We start from the raw sequence: 21,429 nt of genomic DNA, 5'->3' as shown, positions 1-21,429 counted from the left end.
CCTACCTTTTCGAAACACAAGATGATGGTGGCATCTTTGGTCCATTTGTACAGCTCAATCTAGTCGAAGTTGTGGAGTCCATAACCTTACTCTTGAGTTATTCGTATTATGATCTATCTTACTTCGGCCTTGAAAAATAATAGGTCCCACAAGAGTGATAAAAGAGGAAAAAAGAGAGAGAGAGAGAGAGAGAGGAGAGAGAAAGTAGGATTACTAGCGCATGAATGATCAACGAGTCTACATGGGCTGGGCTTATGTAATCTGTGCAAGTTGTCTTGTCAGGATTTGATTTTTTTGTCTAATCGTTAAACAAAGTTATTTGAATGCTTTTGATAAAAATAGGATAAAGTGTAAAGCCCTTTTATTAGTTTTCCTTACTATTTATTACTAAGAAAACTTGTCCCTACGGAGAGGCTTGGTTTCTTTCTCTATCAATTTCCGTATTTCCGTTGCCTTACTTTTAGATATTCACAAGCATGTAAAATCAATTAAATTATTGAACCAATAATTACAAACGTGCTCTCAAACTCAATCGTGACTATCGGTGTCACCCCATATTACTTTACTCCCTGAAACTTAAAATTCATTCTACTTTACAATGTTTCTAATTCTTCTGTGAAATAGCTGTTAAAATTGTTGACGTGGATGGGTAGAAATATAAAATCATAGGCTTATATTTAGTTACGCCCCCTAGAACTTGATTTTGATTCCACTTTGCCCCATGAAACTAAAAAATAGTCATTTTATAAATTTCAACTATGAATTGTTTAATGTTAATGCATAGTGGAGATGGATTTGATTATAAATCTCCATTATGAATTTTATTATAAATCTCAACTATGAATTGTTTAATGTTAATGCATAGTGGAGAAGGATTTGATTATAAATCTCCACTATACATTAACATTCAATAGTTAGAATATATTAATTTTAAAAGAAGAAATTAAGTATTAATTTTTTTTTTTGGGTTGGGTACTTGAGTTGCAAAGATCAGGAAAAAAATAAAAAATAAAATGATTAGCTTGGTGGACCTAAATCAAACCCATATAATGGAATTTGCTCTAATTCCACGGATAGCAAATAAACCCTAGAGAAAGAGTGAGAGAGAGAATCTTGGGTTGATAGTGAGTAAGAGAGGAGGGAGTTATCGCCAGTGAGATGGGATAGGTAGTGGTAGGATAAACGAGGCTAGGAAGTCATTCATTTTCTTTTGGGTTTTGATTCACCATTTTACTGTATTCCTCTTTTTTCCACATGGGCATTTTTTAAATTCACATTAGCATGTTTGATGGCTTTTGAACGGAATAATAGAATTAAGGCAATGTGGAGAGAATTTTAAGTTTCATGGGGTAAAATGATGACTTTTGAGTTTTAGGGGGTAAAGTGAAATCAAAATTGAGTTCTTGGAGGCAAAGTGGGATTGGGGCAAAGTAAGATCAAAATCGAGTTTTAGGTGACATAGTTAAAAATAGCCTTAAATGTATAGATTTTGTTCTTTAGAGATCAAAACTCATGTATTTAGGCCTCAATTTTATATTCATGGAACAAATCAAAGAAATCCTAGCATTTGAGGATCAATTCTTAGAATTTTTTTTTGGTGAAAGGGTAAAACTCATTACCAACAAACATAAGTACAACAAAGGGCCATGTACAAGTTATGCATAACAAAAAGGGACCACAAACACACAGAAGACAAAGTCCGAAGCCCAACCTTGGAGCTCAGTACACACAAACAAACCACACCAAAAAACCCTAAAAAGCTAGTCTTCTTGAAGTTGCAGACGCCAACGCTGACATCGGAAAGCCACCCAAACATCCTCACGTGAAACCTATCATGATCACTTAAGATGACACCATCAAGAAGTTAAGAAAAAGGCCATAACGTCCTCAAAGTACCAGCAAAAATCACTGCTAAGAGAACAAGGAAGCACGTAGAAAGAACCCACGAGCAACAACGCTGGGAAGGGCAAACTACAAGAAGAACCAATAATGGTTAACAAGGGTGGTGGTGTGAACATCTGAGCTAAAGCTCTACACACCATCCCAAAGATCCATGACAAATTGTGGAAAACGGAGGTGATAACCAACCGAAAATGAAGATAAAGGGATGAGTCAAAGATGGAGGATGGATGGTGGGACCAAATGATCCAGATGATGGAGGGGGTGGGTCAAAGAGGGGGAATGGGTCAAAAAGGATAGAGGAAATAGGGGAATGGTCTTTAAAATGTGAGATCAAAGGAAGAAGGAGAAAAGAAAGAAAGAGATTGTGACAATTGCATGACATGCCCAACTCTGATATCCTCTAAATACCAAGGTAGGCATGTGCTGGCCGACACTCAAAAATGATGAAGCCATATTAGAATGCATGAGAACTAGAAAGAAATAGCTAACATAAATAAAACTTGTAAATTTAACTATAATAAATATGCAATTGTGGAACGTGTTCAGAGCATACAACTAATCCAAGACACTAAAAAGAAATAATATAAAATTGAATGAGCAAGGAGATGGGTCCTACACCGAGAAGACTCGAAGATGCCGATGCAGGAATGTCTTGACGCCGAGATTGTACACCTCAATTCTAAGTCCTAAGGAGGCACAAAACAAAACATGATTGGACCAAGTTGATATATAAGTAATATGAAAACAATTATTCATCAACGTACTAACCCCCAACGTTTATGAAAACTCAATAGTATAATACGTAATAGGTGTTTTGAAAACCCTAGCGTGCCATAAAACCTTCATAAAACATATATCATATAGTGTGCTTAGTAGTGGTATCATCTCATGCCCGAAGGCATATAGAACTCCTTACTCACCCGAAGGCATATAAAACTCTTCCAGTCGAAGCCACCTACACAAGCCCGGTCGAAGCCATATATAAATATCTTCCAGCCAAAGCCACCTACACATGCTCGGCTGAAGCCAAATATAAATATCTTTTGGCCGAAGCCAGCAACCTACGCCCGACCAAAGCTATATATGAGTATCATTCGTCCGTAGGCCCTACATCACCTGACCGAAGCCAATTAATGATTTCATTCGCCCTAGGCAGTATCATATGAATAACCACTAATTAAGCACATAAAAACATTAACATAATATTTCTAATATATATATATATATATATCTATCTCAAATCGGAGCTCAGTAACTAAAACGTCATATCGTAAAAGCATGTTCATAAGTAGGTATATAGTCATCAGTCATATATACCACAAAGAACGTAAAGTCGAATAAGCATGATAATTCATAAAGCGTGAAACCAATTTACTCATAAATGTTTCATAAAACGTAGGCATAAAATCATGCTTTTCATGTATGCATTTCTAATAATAAAAATATGCATTTTTGAAGGGGTCCACTCATAGATACTTCACCGTCGAAGAGCCGTGCAAACTAGCGAAGATGGAAACATCATAAATAATTGTAGCTAAGCACATAAGGGTACCAATTAATAAAACTGTAATAAAACGGTTGAATTTGGGAAAACGGATGTCGGAAACTGATCTAGGACGTCAAAAAATAGAACAAGGGACCTCGGGTACCCCCATGTGCCCTCACGCCCTAGATGGCCACGCACCGATCTGGGTCGCCGGAAAGTTGGCCGAAAAAGTCACCGACGCCACCGTCATAGTGCATTCGATGGCGGCGCGTGTGCTCCTCGCTTACCCACGTGCGACCTGGGTTCTGGGTTGGTGTTTGGGCTTGGGTTATGTAGTTGGGCTTAAAGCTAGGCCAAAAGGTTTCAAGTTTGGGCTTGACAATTGGGCTGGGTTGCATCTCCCAAATCTTTAGGCCAGACTAGGGTTGTGGGTCTGGGTTTAGGGCTACCGGGTTGGGTCGACCCGATTTTCAGATCGATTCTCACAGAGACGAAAGCCGGAACTTCCCAAGCTCCGGTCAACCCTGAACCTTGACTACAACCTACGATTTACCCACCAAATTAATGACAAACTAGAGTAGATTAGGATTATACCTTTGGTTTTCCAAGTAGTGGCTGGAGGTGGCCAGAAAAGTCGTTTGAAACCCACGGTTCTAGACGGGAATCTGGATTTCGGTTTCCTTCTTCGTTCCATCGCAATCATGTTGTTCACAAACCTAAACTAGGTTAAAGTTAAACCATAAAGATGAATAAAAGAGGATCAAAGTACTTCAAGGCTTATCCCACACGTCGGGAGGTCAAGAAGCTTGCTAGATTTCTCCAAACTTTTGGACTAGTTTCCATGGTGTTATAATCCTGGTCTGCAATTGCAGAGGGAGAAGAGGAACGAGAGAGGTGAGGAATTGAGGGAGAATGAGTGAAGAGAGAAAGACCTGCAAGAGGGAGAGATGAGATTGAGCTGAGGGAGAGAGGTCTGAGAGGGAGAGAGCTCGAGGAGCATCAGAGAGAAGGAGAGGAAGTGGGGAGAGAAGTGCCACGTGGCAGCCTAAGAAGAAGAGAGACCGGGGGACCAAAAAGAAAGTGGGCCCCACCCGGCTCACCATTTAAGAACCAAATAGTACCCATTTCAAAATATCTTTCAACCGCATTGAAATTACCAAGATACCCTTCCGTTCCAAAATTCGTAAAAATTATCGGGACGAATTGTTACATTGCAGGGAAGGGGAGAAAACATTGTAAGCACTAAAAAAAAGTAAGAAAAAACTGAAACTAAACAAAACAACAGAAACAAGCCACACATAAAAAAACATAAGACTGGCACCGATCCTTACCAAAGCTAGAGTTGGCGTCGACGTAAATCGAAGGGAACGAAAAACCACTCACATAACGATGAGAAAGACTCATAGGGGAGAGAAGAGCACTCACAAGAGAGAGATGGGAAATTTCGATCAATTCTTATATTTATCAACTAAAATTGATCAAAAAATTTAGTTTGTGAAAAGCACATAAGATACTCTTTCAAACCCACAAAATTAACTTTATCAAAATTAGCTCAATCAAAAATTAATTTTGAAAATTTTCACAAAAAATGAATAGATTCTTGTGTATGGTGGAGTGATTTGAATATTATTATTTTTTCACCGATATATTAACAATAAGGGATGAAGATTTGGCTCAAGTCACGCAATGGGCCAGTTATATATAATTAATATCGAACTAGCCCTTTATCAAATTTGAACTTAAGATATCTTACTTATAAGTGAAAGAATATTGCTATGTTGTAGTACTAATTAACGATTTATTTTGTATCTAATACAATGATAGATTGATATTATCATGTTAAAATTTTGAGTTAATCTACATTATAAGTCAATGATAACATTTAAGGCGTGTTTACATATACGTAAAGGAAACGATAAATGGGTGTCATTCCTATTCCGAATTACTCATTTTTTTTATCAACTCAAAAATAATGAAAAGTAATGTCGGCCTTACATAAAATCAAGAGTCCGATTTTTGGTATTGGTAGAGTCGAATTCTATTTGAGGGATATCGGATTGGGAAAAGCGGGATGAGAATCAAACTGGTTTCTGAACATTATAGACAGCTTAAATAGAAATTAGTGCTATTTTTATTCTGATTAGTAAAACTATTTAATGAGAGTGTCTCCCTTGGATTTTTGCCTTCTTCAATTAATTCCTGATTGGCATATTGTATTACGATCTAATGATATTCCTATTCACTTGCAAGTGAGAGATCTTAAGTTCGATTTTTGTCAAGAGATAATTTGAACCACGTTATTATGACTTGTCTATTATGAGGCCTAGCATACTTCCCCACTTTAACGAATATATAATCTTATTACTTCAATGCTAAGTAAATACGCCCTTAGTTGAATAGTTACGTGGTCAAGATGGCGGGTTGCCGGACAGACCGCACCTAAACTAAGATGAAAGCAACCGAAACACGACTTTCTTAATTCTTAATTGTCAATAATCAAACACAACGTTTTCTTTTTTTCGAATATTCTAGTACAACCTGGAGATCTGCGCTGCACTGGCGTGCTTTTAATGACACAAAAACCAAGGTGGCGGGATAGTGCTGACGTCAGATAGAACACCCACAGTATATGAACCGTTGAATTGAATCATTCCGTTCGGTTTCTCTGCAATTGCTTGGGCGGCGGCTTTCGTTGACCAATCCGACGCCGCCACTTTTGCGTCTCCGACTTGTCTTTCTCTTCCTCTTCTCTTCTATTTCTTTCGCTGGCTCTCTCACTCTTACGGAACACAGCTGAAAGCCTGAAAGCCTGAAAGCAGCAGCTCTACGTCCACCTTCCAATGGCTTCCGTCAACCCCTATTGCTCCTCAATGGCTCTTTCCCCTTCTCCGTAAGCCCCCTCTCTCTCTCTCGCTCTCTCTCGGGTTTAAACTTTGTATTATCCGTTTGTTGATTTGAATAACCACAGTGATCTGAAGTGTTAATCCTGAAATTGTGAGGGATAAATCGAGGTTTTTCATGTTTTGGAATTGAGGCATTGTGTATGTAATGTGTGTTCAATGTTAAATCTTCAAATGGGGTATGTATACATGTCTAACTAGTTTTTATCTTCAGAGGGCACACTAGTCTATATCCTGGGACTTGGCTTGCAGCAAATGGGCGATTATCCGGTTTTGTCACACCGAGTGTGTCTTGGAAATTGTGCCTTGGTTCCAAGGGATCAATTAAGGCAAGAGCTTTGCTGGGAGAAGATGGTCTCCTGTCTTACTCTAATGGCAACCCAACTGGGATTGAAATACAACCTGACACATTAGGTTTTGGAACACTTTCAGCTGAAACAACCCCGACGTTTAGTGGGTTCTCTACCGAATATGATGAATATGATCTAGATCACCCTGTACAAGGATTTTCTTCCATTCCGGAGGCCATTGAAGATATACGTCAAGGCAAGGTTGGTCATTTCCTCAGTTAGTTCTGTTGTGAGATTAAGGGATCTGTTTACTCTCTTTTTTCTCGTGCTTAATTTTTCTGGAGGTGGATAAGATAGCAGATCATTAATTCAAGAAAATATTGCAGATGGTTATCGTTGTAGATGATGAAGATAGAGAAAACGAGGGAGATCTTATAATGGCAGCTTCCTTGGCAACACCAGAAGCTATGGCATTTATTGTGAAGCACGGAACTGGGATTGTTTGTGTGAGCATGAAAGGAGATGACTTGGAGAGGTTGCAACTTCCACTTATGGTGACAAAGAATGAAGAAAAACTTTGTACGGCATTCACTGTCTCAGTGGTATGTAGTTAAATTCTCCTAAGTAACATCAAACCCAATTATGCATATTGAGATGCGCTATTAGGAGGGGAACAATGACCTTATCATGATCACAGGCTTCTTGTTCCATGTATTTTACTATTCTGGTCAGTAACTGCATCCGAGTTTGTTGGATCTCTCAAAGGATAGGGAAAGAGTGAAAAGGATATTGTATATACATAGCTGAATTTTGAGTCAATATTTCTTAGGGACAGTGGAGCTGACTAGAGTTGGTATTGCCAACCTTGTCTTTGTCTTGGGGATGGATGGTGAAAGTTTAATCTATTACTTTATTGAATATATAACTGTTTTCTGATTTATAACACTCTGATGTGGGTGACCTCAATTGTTTTGGACTCCATAGGATGCAAAACATGGTGTAACAACTGGTGTTTCAGCTCGTGATAGAGCTGCTACAGTCTTGGCACTTGCATCAAGGGATTCAAAACCTGAAGATTTCAACCGCCCGGGACATATCTTTCCCCTAAAGTACAGAGAGGGAGGAGTTCTAAAAAGAGCCGGTCACACTGAAGCTTCAGTTGATCTTGCTATGTTGGCTGGGCTTGATCCAGTAGCAGTTTTATGTGAACTTGTGGATGATGACGGTTCTATGGCTAGGTTACCAAAGCTTCGTGAATTTGCAAGGGCAGAAAACTTGAAAATTATTTCCATTGCTGATTTGATAAGGTACTCTGAATGATTATGTCTAGACATTATGAGTTCAAAGTGTGCTAGCTGTAGTTACCACATAAATCCTTAATACTTGACTAGTTTAAAGATGACTACAAAACTGTTTCATTAACTGATAAGGGTTATTACATATATCTGAAACACTGGGTCATCCTGCAATCCTCTAGTTAGCATCTACGAGCTAGTGAAGAATGTTCATTTGACAGCTTAAATATACTTCAAATAATTATAACTTCTACTTCTTTCAATCAGTTAAGAATGGTTCAGGGCTGTCAAAAAACTCTGCCCCTTTTTCTTTCCTTTTCTTCGATAGACTAACTTTTTTGTAAAGTAATGAATTAATGTTATTGTTGCTTCTTGGTTTATTTTTGTTAGGACAAGTAAATATTAAATGTCGATTTTTGTCATGTTCTTTAAATTAGTGGAAGAAATTCAAATGATGATGTTTCTGAATTGTAACTTTCAGATATAGGAGGAAACGAGATAAGTTGGTAGAGAGGGCTGGAGCTGCAAGAATACCCACAATGTGGGGTCCATTTGAAGCCTACTGTTATAAATCATTGCTCGATGGGATTGAGCACATTGCTATGGTGAAAGTAAGCAAATCATTGACCTAGAGTATTCTCCGCTTAAAACTATTTAACCTTCTTTATCCAACACCCATCATAAATAGCCGTTGGTATAATCGTCAATCTGTGGATTGTTATTTACCATCCTTATGTCTGTAGAATTCTCCTGCTGTTACCATTCTACAATGTCAGTGTTCGATTGACTTAGTTACCTGCGATTGTTTTTGTAGATATTATATTGCTCTCTTCTTAGAGTTCAGTTTTTTTATACAGATATACCAGATGTTGTGTACTTGATTTCTTTGTATGGACTTTTGGAATCCCTTACTTGGGAGTCCTCAGATGTGTGTCTGGTGAGAAAACTTCAGAAAAATGACAGAGATGACATGAAAGGCCTTTGAGTTGATATCTCGATTCTCGGCAAGTGGATCTAGGATAATAACCCTAGATGCTTTTAGAAGCTTATATCAGTTAATCATGAGGCTTGCACCTCATGCTTTTAAGGCTTTGCTTCATATTATTGGCAGTGTCTTGTCATGAACAATCAGCCACTGTGAGCAAATGGATGTGTAAGAAATCGACTGTTCAATGGTCAAAGTGTCGGATGCTACAAGGAGTATTTGTTGTCAACTTGTCATGGAGTTCTCTTTATTGAACTAGCTCATAGACACCTGTTAATACATTTCTTTATTGACAGCACGTAGAAACCTTTAGGGATATTATCTTTGCTCAATGAAGGATCTGCCAGAAGGGTTGAAACTTGAAAGCTAAGTTAGAGGAAGATTATCTTAGGTTATATTTTTCTTTGGGAGCTTGCACTTGCATCTTCCTGCCCAATACTCCACAGTTTTCTAGCTGGATGTGCAATTGTCTATCCTCTACCACCTACCAGCTAGTCTATTATGTATAGCATGTTTCTGTAACCAAAGTTTCTTATCAGACTCTATTTGATGATGGATTTAAGAATGTAGTTTTCATTTATTAAGGGACAGAAAGAGCTTCGAAATTATGTTTATTTATTTAATGTTTTATTTCTTGGAATTAGAATTGTGGATAGCTGTTTATCTATCTGTTTTTCGAATAGTTTAGGATTTTATTTATCTTGCTCTCTCAATACTTTATGAGGACATCTAAGGTACTTTATTTTCATGGGATTGCCTTCGCTGAAACGCCTCATTGTAATAGGATTTCAGACTTTGGCATATTGGTGTGTGATAATAAAGAAATAGGTTGTTGTAGCCCCTAATTGCCTCTCTTTATCCATCTCTTCAACATTTTTCCCATCTTTTTTTCTCTCCTTTCTACTGCATCAATTTTTCCTTCCATCTGCATAAATTGATGGTCCTACTGTCTTTCCATAGCATGGTTGTATTCTGTATCACACTATCAAATGACTAACTGGGAGATTCACTGAATTGTGAGGTTGGATGACAAACAAAGACAATATTTTGTGTTTGATCAATGTTTATTCCTGTAAGTAACTATTTGCAGGATTTTGAAATGTACAGGGTGACATTGCTGATGGGCAAGAAATACTTGTAAGGGTACATTCTGAGTGCCTCACTGGTGACATATTTGGGTCAGCCAGGTGTGACTGTGGAAAACAGCTGGCACTTGCAATGAAGCAAATTGAAGCAGCTGGTAGGGGTGTTTTGGTGTATCTTCGTGGACATGAAGGTAGAGGAATTGGTTTGGGTCACAAGCTCCGAGCTTATAAACTGCAGGATGCTGGGCGTGACACTGTTGAAGCCAATGAGGAGCTGGGATTACCAGTTGATTCTCGCGAGTATGGCATAGGTGCACAGGTACTGGTTTCTTAAAAGTAAATCATCTCATTTGTGTCATCATTTTCAGCATTGCGTATCTTTTCTAGTAGATGTGTTGTCATACTGTTAAAAGTGTTGCGTACATGAGCCTCTCTTTCACTAGAAAATTGTCCCTTTCATGGGTGACCAAATTTCGGAATTGATTTGATCCCATTTTAATAAAATTTCTTCGTTGTTGGGGATCTACAAACGATGGGGATTCATTTGTGTTATAGTGTAAACATTAAATCATAATTACTTTGATTCAGAGGTGACTCTAAAATACTGTTAGTTTTTTCATCACATTATAGCTCCTTTCTCGTCACTATGTTGGAAAATTTTTGGCATCAGGGCTGGGAACCGTCTGCTTCATGTCTTTTGAGTTGGCTGCCATTATCAAATTGTAATTTGAATTACTATCTGTTGTAATTATGTTTGTAACTGTTAGAAATTATTTTAAGTCAGATTGCATTTAGATTTTCCTAGGCTTGGTTCTTGATACAATCTCCCATGGCGTAAGGTGGATTGTCTTGATATCTGAACCCATGACTCAATTCTTTTGCAGATACTACGAGATCTAGGTGTTCGAACGATGAAGCTGATGACTAACAATCCTGCAAAATATATTGGCCTCAAGGGTTATGGTTTGGCCATTGCTGGCAGAGTCCCATTGTTGGCACCGATAACTATGGAGAATCGGAAATACCTGGAGACCAAACGGGCAAAAATGGGGCACATCTATGGTTCAAAATCCAATGGTCATGTAAATGGCACAATCGATGAAAGTAGTTCGAAATTTGACAACCAATCTAATGATGTGTCCGAGAAATGAACACGTCGGTTTCCACGCTAACAGCCGGAGAATCAAGGGGGTAGGTGACCATCAGAGTTATTCATATGTATGACGTGACAAGAACTTTTATGTTACATTTCAAATGTGGTTGGTGCTGTGTTAGATGCATCCATTCATTGGAGGAGGAAGATTTGTGTTTGGCTTGCAGGAAAAATAAAGGCTGGATCGGATTAAATTTTGTCATTAGCAATGATATGGAATAGCTAAGGACAAATTCTGAGGCTGAGATTATTGTATTCATGGTTAACACATTTTTTAAACTGTTATTTCTCTCATGATTACGAGAGAAACTTACGTGCACTTGTTGTATCCGACATCTCTCACGCATTTGCAACATCAATGCTAGTGGGCTCTTTTTGAATGTTTATTATTCAAGTGTTGTTGGACTTGATCGCATACCGAATAATGCTATTTGCTTTGTAAGAATAAGAATAAATTTTTATGAAATATGAAATGAAAGAGTTTTGCGGGAATTATTATGATCATTGGATATCTTTGAGAAAAAGTAAAAAGTGTTATCAAACGATTTCATGGCCCCTTGTCTGAAGGGATTTTGTTTATTGGTAAAAATGGAAATCCTTGCAAAATATTAGTCAATCGAAAATGTTTAAGACATCTAATTAAGTACAAAGAATTTGACGAACACTATGTTTTAAGAACATCGAGCCGCTTAATGCTATAGATAATGGTTTGTTTAAAAAAAAAATATATATATATATATATATATATAAAATAAAATAAAAATTAAAAAAAAAAGACAAGAAAATTTCTTCATTACAATCAAATAAGTAATGATTTCAGTTTAAATTGATTTTTTGTAAGGATGATCTGTAAATGAAGACTTGAAAAAAATAAATAGTTTAGATAGTTGAAGTTCGATGTATAATAGGCCCCACAACTAGTCCTTATCTTTACCAAAAAACGAGAATCTCTTTGGATACAGGCTGTGTATAGTTTATCTCTATTGTCATATTTTCTATTCTACTTATCCTAGAAATCTTTTCGATGATCGCTAGTCTTTTGGGGTTTATATTCAAATTTTCTGGCTGGCCGAGTTACAAAAGTTATTCCTCGCACCTTTTTACACGTATCTATGCATTTTATTTTAGCGTTAAAAAATTGAACGCCCTAGTGTCAAATTAGGAACCGGCAGATAATAGAAACTTTTCTATAAGTGTGAAGAAAAAATGGCCATACAAATCGGAAATAATTTCCTAATCATGGAACCCGATTCAAAACGAGCCCACACTACTTGTCAGTCAGAGCTTAATTATTTACGAATGAGAATTATTCTCTTTGTGAGGATCTCAGGATTCTTCAATCACATTCGTTCATCATATATAATGTACGAAAACTGTGCCAAATGAAATTATTTTGAATTTTTTTATTTAAAATTAAATAGAAATAGTGCTTAAGGAAAACTGATCATATGATATATAATGAACAAATAGGGCTTTTCATTGTACAGAATATCTACCCAATTTTATCCGATGCTGACACGGCTAGAGACTTTTTATTGTATTTATTGTTTTCTTGCGCATCAAGAAATTCAAAAGCGTTGTCATTCAATACTATGGTCTGGTGGTATTCTTCTTCACTTGAAAATGAAAGGTCTTAGTTTGAATCTATTGGGTGACGTATTCGATACCAAATTAAGCTACTTAATGTGTAGTTATACCAAACTCTCCCTCCTCTTAATATAAAAATTTCGATATACTCAACCAAACAAAAAAAAAAATACCGTTAGCATGAGATAAGGGCTGTGGTCCGCAACTAACGTGGCTTACTCATTTAAAAAAAAAATTTATCTTGGCATGATTTGTTTCTTATTGTTTATTTATTTTTACGACTTATGAGGACTTGACTCTGCTGAAAAAGTGAAACTGTCAGCAAAATTCGGGGCAGATTAAGGAGAGCCACCCTTTTTTTTTCTTTCTATTTTCCTTATTTTAGACACCAGGGCTTCGTCTCGATTGATATAGAAAAATAAATTGAGCTGAAAAATTAATTTTTTTTTAACAAATAATATTATTTACACTAAAAAGTACGATCTATTTTTCTTATTTTAGACATTAGGTTTCATCTCAATTAGGGCTGGAAAAAAATAACCCAAAAAACTGAACCCAATCTGAAATTTCCAGAATCCTACCCGAAAAAAAAAAAACCAAACCTGAAAATCCCGAAACTTTTGGTATGGAATTCAGTTTCGATAAACCTTTAGTTCGGTAATCCCGAACCGAACAACAATATATTAATATATAATATGTATTTAATTCAAGTTAGAAATTATAAACTATCTGTACCATTGGATTGGTTGAGATTTAATCTCAACTGTCCAATCTAAGTTATAGGGTTTAACACTCTCACTCTCTCACATTTCTCACTGATTCTTTATCTGATTCTTTATTTGATTTGAATTTTGTTTTGGGATCTGTTTGTTTGATCATTTTGAGCTTTTTATAGGATTTTTGTCTTTAATTTTATTTTGAATAGCAGAGTGATGGTGCAATTTGGCTTCGTATGAATTGGATTTGGGCATAAAGGATCAATCCCGATCTGTCCCGATATCCCGAAAAAAATTTTGGGCATCCCGAAGTTCGGAAATCTCAGAAATTCGGTTCGGTTTCGGGATTTGAAATCCCGTTCCGAAATATTTCGGTTTGGAAATCGGGATGGTGGTTTCTGTTCGATATCCCACACCGAACCAGCCCTCAATTGGTATGGAAGATTGAATTGAACTGGAAATTTTTTTTTTAAACAAATGATATTATCCACACTAAAAAAGACAAGGATGGGCTTAGCTTTATAATGAGCTAGTAATAATATGGTTCAAATCTGTCTTTGGCGAGAATTGAATCTAAGACCTCTCACTAACAAGTGAAGAGGAATATTGATGAGTCCATACTATACCATATATTTTACCCTAATCTTAGTATTAATTTATTAGTTATTTTGGTAGAATTTTGATACTTTGTTATATATTTTCTATGTAGGACATTCGAATTCCTCTGGAGGAAAAAGTGATCAAACGGATGAATTTTGGAGTAATTCCAATTGGAAGATGTTTGTGAGTCTTTCTAGATGTTTGTATCAAAATTCCAGATTTTTCTACCAAGTCGTTTGGCCGTAGAAAAGAAATGAAGGCCCAGCGCGCAACTTTCCCAGATTGATGTTTTTGGACATTTTTGGGTATTTTGGAGGTAAAGATGGCGTATTTTGAGGAAGATTCCTTCTGCGAATTTGTATGAGACATCTTCAGCTTTAAAAAGAGACCTTTTGGGACTAAATTAGAGTTGATTTGGTTAGTCAAAAGTGTAATTTTCTGAAAACTCCAAATTCTAGTTCAAATAAAAAACCTTTTATTTTCTGTTTTATTATTTAATTATGTTTCCTAGTTTTACTCTAAGACTTTTTAGGGTTCTATTTTGTATTAGTATAAATAATGCTTGTTAGCCATTAGGGTTCTCTAGGCAACATTGGGAGGAACGTACGTGGAGAATTTAGCTAGACTTTGACGCTTTGTATTTTAAAGGTGTTTTCTATCCTTTTTCTATTTCAATAAATTCCTTTTGTTTTATGGTTGTTCGTAGCTAATTTCCGTTTGCTAGGGCGATGCCTTGAGCCTTAGCATGAATATGTAGTTTTTATTTAATTGCTTATGATATTATACATGCATGATTTGAATTATTAATCATTGTGCTTTAAACTGTATCTATATCTTAATGATTAGCTACCATTATGATGTTTAGATAAGTAATCGGATGCAATTCGGTCGGAACACCACCGATGAATTGAGTATTGCTTCTTGTGATTGATAGTTGTAATTTCACCTAGGATGAATACCATGCCTTAGAGGTTGCATGATTTTTCAAATGGTTTTCACAAAGCATAATGAGTCATGCATGTTTATATTTGATCTGAATACCACGGATGGATTGCATGTTTGATATACGCTCTAGCTTGAATACCACAAGTAGAATATGCATTAGGAAAACCTAACCTTCAAAGTTGTATGGGTAATTCATAAGTAATTGATAAATCTACATATGATTGTTAAGGCTAGGCTTTTACAATTTTAATTTTCAAAAACTGTTTCCTTTAGTTTATTTTATTTTGGCACTTTATTTAATTATTTTCTATTAAATTCGTTTTTATTATTTTAAATCATAAAATCAATTTTTTCCAATCTTTGTTTTTAAATAATTAATTAAGATTTGGTATTTACATAAATTATTCATTTAATTTATGTGCAAAATGACCTTACTTGAGCCGTTTATACTATAACTACCTTGATCTCTTGCAAGTATTTTTAAGTGTTTTTATCCCTATTTTGGCAGGTGGTAAAATTCCTATCAAGAAATTGACGCCGTTGCCGGGGATTATTTTAAATAATTTGTGTTTATCAACTCTTAGTTAATTATTTTTGTATATATCTTTTCATTTACTTGATTTTATTTTATTTTTTTTAGGTTACAATTTGTGCAACAATGGAATTTGTTCCTCCTCCTGAATTCAATATACAACTAGGTAGACTGCCTTTATGGGTCAACTCTGCAAAATGGGGTTTTTATGGATTTAAACCTACAATTTGTGCACTTTGCTGTTTGAAGACCCACAATATTTTGCAATGTCCTCAGAAGGAATATTTTCCAGATTATGTCCAGGAGCATATCAATATGAGAAACAACTCAAAAAGAAATTGGAACAATCCATATTCAGAGTTCTACACCCCAAGTTTGCAAAAGCATCTTGAGCACTATTTTGAGCAGTTTAATGTGCCACAAGAGCTTCCAATAGAGGACAAGCTCTCTAAATTGTTGGAATCAACTGAATTGTACACTGAAATAACCAATCAAGGATTTCTGATTCAAGCATTAAACTGTGGGATAAGCTATGATGATCGAGAAGTTGGTGTAGGAACTGAGGAGCCATCTGCCTGTTGTTCACGCCCAAGGGAGAAAGCAACACATGATGATCCTATAATCCCATCAGAACCGAGTGCTACCCATGTTTATGTGCCACCAAAACCTTTCCCACAAAGCCTGCAGGAAGACATGAGTGTTAATATGTTAGGAGAGGTTCACATAAATTTAACATCCAATATGTCGCATGATCAGCTCTCAAACACATTGATTGATTTGGATACAGGGCAGATGACTACTGATACAATTTATGTTGCTGAATTGGATGGTCCAGCAGTATAAGCATTCAAATTTAAAGAAAATCTAGGCGAGTCCTACGAGCAAGCTAAGATCTACAAGGGAAGGAAGAAAAAGCTTAGTGGCAGCCCAATTCTCCGTCACGAAATTGGGCCAAAGCAAAAATTGTGGGTATTAAATACAAGATTGAAGTCAGTTCAAGGAAAACAAAAGCATCGATGGAGGGGAACCTATTTGATCACAAAGATTCATTCACATAGAAAGGCAATTATAAAGAATTCAATCACTCATTAACAACAACTCATTCCATATCTACTGTTGCCGTATGATGCTATCAAGAAGTGGTTAACTCTAAGAGAACAAGTGATGTGATCACAAAGCTCATTTCAAATCCGTCTAGCTATAGACATTAACTAAAGCTTTTATTGGGAGGCAACCCAATTTTTCTAAACTCTTTTCTTTTTATTTTCGTTCATTTTATTTTCTTCCTTCTAGTCTTTATCACAAAAAATAAAAAAATAAAAAAAATAAAAAATAATTTGAAAAACACAAAACACAACAATTGTTTTAAGTTAATCAGTATTTTATTTTGGGATATCTTCTAATTAGAATTTTAATCTGTTTTTTTGCAGGTTGCATTTGGACTCGAAGGGCCCTAAATATCCATTAAGCGCGCAAAATTCAATTGAATCATGCTTTCAGCATTCATTCATCCACATTCATCAGACCTCAACGAATGAAAATCAGTTTTGAAATACTTACAGTGGGGGTTTACTGTGCTACTCTTTGCCCTGTTTGGAAACTTTCACTCACTCTCTCTCACTTACAAATTCCATTACATACAAGTTCAGGGGTGGACCAAGCAACACAGAAGGAGCGCATAATTGTTCATGCAAACCAAGGATCTAGTTGGTGCATTGTTTAGCTCAATATTCATCATATTATTCATGGCAGCATGCATAGAAAAAAAAATTGGAGACTTTCAGACCTATGGATGCGAGATAGAAGCCACACACTGACTAAACCACAAGAGCAAAATGACCACAAAGACACAGATTCACATAATCTATTCATCCAAATTGCAGTTGAAAATTTATACCTTTTGTTCAACCTTAAGATCTGCGATTTGGGTTGTTTCCTGCAGTGGATCTGAAAGTCTTGCACAAGATACACATATGCATGAGAATGAGAGTGAGCATTTTTATCTTCCATGGAGGACAAAGATCCCAGTGCTGGCTGCGCAATGTGATGGATCTGGGGTTGCATGTATGGCTTCAAAGTTCCCAGTTTTCATTTCTCTAACCCGAAGTTTGGGGGTGGCAGGTTGTAGTTCGAACATCAGTCATGATTTTGGACAAAATGGCTATGGTGGCATGGCTATAGAGATGGATGAAGATTAGAGATAAGAAGCCGTTAGCTCGGAGCTCGAGATAGCTCTCAGTAAGGAAAAATGATGGCAATGGGCTGTGTTTTAATTTGTATAGTGGAGCTTTAGGGTTTCAGTCACCCATGTGTATTGCACGTGTGCCAGGCGTGTGACTTCTATATGTGGTGTTTGCCATCACGTGGGCTGGTTAAGTGCATGGATTTTTTTTCAGGGCCCAGTCTTCTAGTTTCGATGGCTGCCACTCTTGCGCCGTGTTTCTTTGCATCCTGCCCCATGTCCAATGCCAGGTCCACATTTTCAAACCAGGTGCATTCTTTTCTTTTCTTTGTCTACTTATTTTGTCCCTTTTCTTTTCGCTTTTGTTGTTATTTTTCTTTACTATCTTTTAATTATTGTTAGGTTTAGTTAGGTTTCGTTTTAATATTTAATTTTCTTTGTAAGGTTGTTTCTTTGTTTCTTTTATTTTCCACACCTTGAGGACAATGTGTGATTTAAGTTTGGGAGTGGGAAATAGAATTTTAGATTTTTAATTTTTGAGTCATGTTAAATTTTTTCATTCTTTTTAAGTTAATATCCATAGTTTATTTTAAAAGTTAGAACAAATGTACATGGTGAAGGTTAATCCCATAGTAGAGTCTTTTCTATTTAACGTTGCTTAGATACTAATTCATGAGTTATACTTTGAAATTTGCACATTCACATCAACATGGTTTGTGGGGAGTGAGATTGGAACACTTACTTTTAGTCTAAGTTTAATTTTAATTTTTGTCTTAAGTAAAGTTTAGTTTGTATTATAAATAAAGTAATAATTGTTCCACCCGAGACTTTACTTAGTAACTGGGCCAGTCCTGCCTGATCAACATTGATTCTCACGTCAAACAGTAGAGTTTTGGCATGGGGCATGGTGGTTAGTTGGTTTCGTAGCCTTTTCAGCTCGAGTTAATAAGTCCTTAGGGGTGTTCTACACATAGTGCCCTAAAGCCTTTGTGGTTCGGGAGTCATTGATCTAAAGCTCGCTACATGGTCTGGATCGAAAGCTTAAGGGAACTAGCATTTCATGAACACCACTGTTACTAAAAAAAAAAAGGAAAAAAAAAAAAAGAAGAAAAAAATATATATCAAGGTATTATGTGTGTTAAGTGTTAAATAAAGAGGACGAGAGGTAAGGGTTTTAGTCGAGTCTCTTTAACTTTGTTGGTTCACTTTACACCGAAGGAAGTTCAAGAATTCTTTTCTAATTGATTCTAAATGGCTTAGACTCTGTGGTGGGATTCGTTGGAACTTTTGGAAAGATGTTTTAATTTTTAACGTTTTCTATGGATTGCAACTTGAAGATGAAAATTTTGTCTTAGTTGAGTTTTAATAAAGTTTTTAAGTTTGCTAGTTTTTATCTTTGTTTTTGAGTTTTGTTTTGCTTGAGGACAAGCAAAAAGTCAAGTTTGGGGGTATTTGATGAGTCCATATTATACCATATATTTTACCCTAATCTTAGTATTAATTTATTAGTTATTTTGGTAGAATTTTGATACTTTGTTATATATTTTCAATGTAGGACATTCAAATTCCTCTAGAGGAAAAAGTGATCAAACGGATGAATTTTGGAGTAATTCCAATTGGACGATGTTCATGAGTCTTTCTAGATGTTTGTATCAAAATTCCAGATTTTTCTACCAAGTCGTTTGACCATAGCAAAGACATGAAGGCCTAGCGGGCAGCTTTCTCAGATTGACATTTTTGGACGTTTTGGGTATTTTGGAGGTCAAGATGGCGTATTTTGAGGAAGATTCCTTCTAAGAATTTGTAGGAGATGTCTTCGGCTTTAAAAAAAGACCTTTTGGGACCAAATCGGAGTTGATTTGGTTGGTCAAAAGTATGATTTTCTGAGAACTCCGAATTCTAGTTCGTAGCTAATTTCCGTTTGCTAGGGTGATGCCTTGAGCCTTAGCATGAATATGTAGTTTTTATTTAATTTCTTTTGATATTATACATGCATGCTTTGAATTATTAATTTAAACTGTCTCTATATCTTAATGCTTAGCTACCATTATGATGTTTAGATAAGTAATCGGATGCAATTCGGTCGGAATACCACCGAGGAATTGAGTATTGCTTCTTGTGATTGATAGTTGTAATTTCACCTAGGATGAATACCACGTCTTAGAGGTTGCATGGTTTTTCAAAGGATTTTCACAAAGCATAATGAGTCATGCATGTTTATATTTGATCTGAACACCACGGACGGATTGCATGTTTGATATACGTTTTAGCTTGAATACCACGAATAGAATATGCATTAGGAAAACCTAACCTTCAAAGTTGCATGGGTAATTTATAAGTAATTGATAAATCTACATAGGATTGTTAAAAGAACAACGGAACCCTAGGCTTTTGCAATTTTAATTTTCAAAAACTGTTTTCCTTTAGTTTATTTTATTTTGGCACTTTATTTAATTATTTTCTATTAAATTCGTTTTTATTATTTTAAATCATAAAATCAATTTTTTCCAATCTTTGTTTTTAAATAATTAATTAAGATTTGGTATTTACATAAATTATTCATTCAATCTCTGCGGAAAACGACCTTGCTTGAGCCATTTATACTACAACTACCTTGTTCTTGCAAGTATTTTTAAGTGTTTTTATCCCTATTTTGGCAGGTAGTAAAATCCCTATCAAATACCACTATACCGAAGTAGTAAGTGGCAAAATCAATTATTTTTGAAGTACCTTGTTTTTATAAAGGGTATTGTAGAATTTCTATTTCGGGGTAAATGTTAGGCATATCACAATTTTATCACAATTTATTTCTTCTTATACAATACATTGTACGATAAAGCCAATGAGGCCTTGGAGCCAAGCCACATAATAATTCCTCTCTTATAATTAGGTATCAAATTTATTATTAAATTCATTGAATTTGAGACATTCCATGTATGTGGAAAAAATACTACTAGATTATAGTGTTAGTGACACCATTTAATCACATTTTTTACCATATAATAGGTGGTGCGATGTATATAGTAAAAAATCAAATGAGATAAAATTAGTCATTGACACACATTACTTGTCATATTGTATAGTACTAATTGCGGGTCCAAAAAGGTATAAGACTAGCATTCTTGTTTTTTTTACGTACATAAATTCTGTATTTTGGACATCACAATTTAAGAATTAATTGCATTTAGTAAGTAATTCTTAAAATATTATTTTGTAATATGATTTATTATTCTTCTATATGCATAAGAATACACTTTTCCTTATTTCACAAGTCACATTTTAAGAATTCTAGCCCCATTTAGTTAGTGTATTTGAAGAAAGGCTTTTTATATTAGTACCCTATAAAATGTTGAATGCACCCTACATTAAAATTTAATATTAAATAACTTATTTATCCTACTATGCAGTGACAATTTTGACCTTATTAGGTTAAAATTTTTTTTTTATATACACCTCAAATCACTTTTAACGTATTATTTATCTTCTTTAACTATCAAAACCCCTCCGACCCTATATTGTAGAACAAAACCCTAACCAATGAAACTACAAACATGTTGATTGAGAAAAATTATTTTTGGCGAATGAAATACAAAATCGATGTTTCGGAAGCTTCACATGAGGTAAGACTTCATATTATTTATTGTTTTAGTGATTTTGACGACATCGATAATTATTTAATCTTGCTTTTGATGCGTTATTCAAACTTCTATGTTCGTATTCATCTTTTAGGGATCACAGAGATTACATGAAGAATTAAACAACTAAAATTAC

At 35.6% G+C, this 21,429-nt stretch overlaps 1 protein-coding gene and 1 long non-coding RNA gene across 2 annotated transcripts; one reads left to right on the top strand and one right to left on the bottom strand.

Moving 5' to 3' along the window:
- The first annotated feature begins 5,891 nt into the window (after window positions 1–5,891).
- On the top strand, window positions 5,892–11,482 carry LOC137746606 (bifunctional riboflavin biosynthesis protein RIBA 1, chloroplastic-like). Its single transcript, XM_068486619.1, has 7 exons — window positions 5,892–6,278; window positions 6,503–6,839; window positions 6,965–7,180; window positions 7,563–7,885; window positions 8,355–8,484; window positions 9,966–10,262; window positions 10,828–11,482. Exons 1-7 carry the CDS (start codon window positions 6,229–6,231, stop codon window positions 11,092–11,094), a joined length of 1,620 nt encoding a protein of 539 aa, XP_068342720.1. The 5' UTR covers window positions 5,892–6,228; the 3' UTR covers window positions 11,095–11,482.
- A 4,253-nt stretch (window positions 11,483–15,735) lies between these two features.
- On the bottom strand, window positions 15,736–17,606 carry LOC137717491 (uncharacterized). Its single transcript, XR_011065780.1, has 2 exons — window positions 17,374–17,606; window positions 15,736–16,157 (listed from the first exon to the last, which is right to left on the bottom strand). It is a non-coding gene; the product is annotated as an uncharacterized lncRNA (long non-coding RNA).
- Window positions 17,607–21,429: the final 3,823 nt, after the last annotated feature.

The sequence above is a fragment of the Pyrus communis genome, chromosome 1 (assembly GCF_963583255.1).
Source record: "Pyrus communis chromosome 1, drPyrComm1.1, whole genome shotgun sequence".
Classification (NCBI taxonomy): Eukaryota; Viridiplantae; Streptophyta; class Magnoliopsida; order Rosales; family Rosaceae; genus Pyrus; species Pyrus communis.
This window is presented reverse-complemented; position numbering and strand designations above follow the sequence as displayed.

What these genes read in the sequence shown, in the direction of transcription:
- LOC137746606 (XM_068486619.1), top strand. Translation starts at nt 6,229, where the DNA reads ATGGCTTCCGTCAACCCCTATTGCTCCTCAATGGCTCTTTCCCCTTCT. An exon ending in AAGATATACGTCAAGGCAAG is followed by an intron (nt 6,840 to 6,964) that starts GTTGGTCATTTC and finishes AAAATATTGCAG; the next exon opens with ATGGTTATCGTTGTAGATGA. An exon ending in AGTATGGCATAGGTGCACAG is followed by an intron (nt 10,263 to 10,827) that starts GTACTGGTTTCT and finishes ATTCTTTTGCAG; the next exon opens with ATACTACGAGATCTAGGTGT.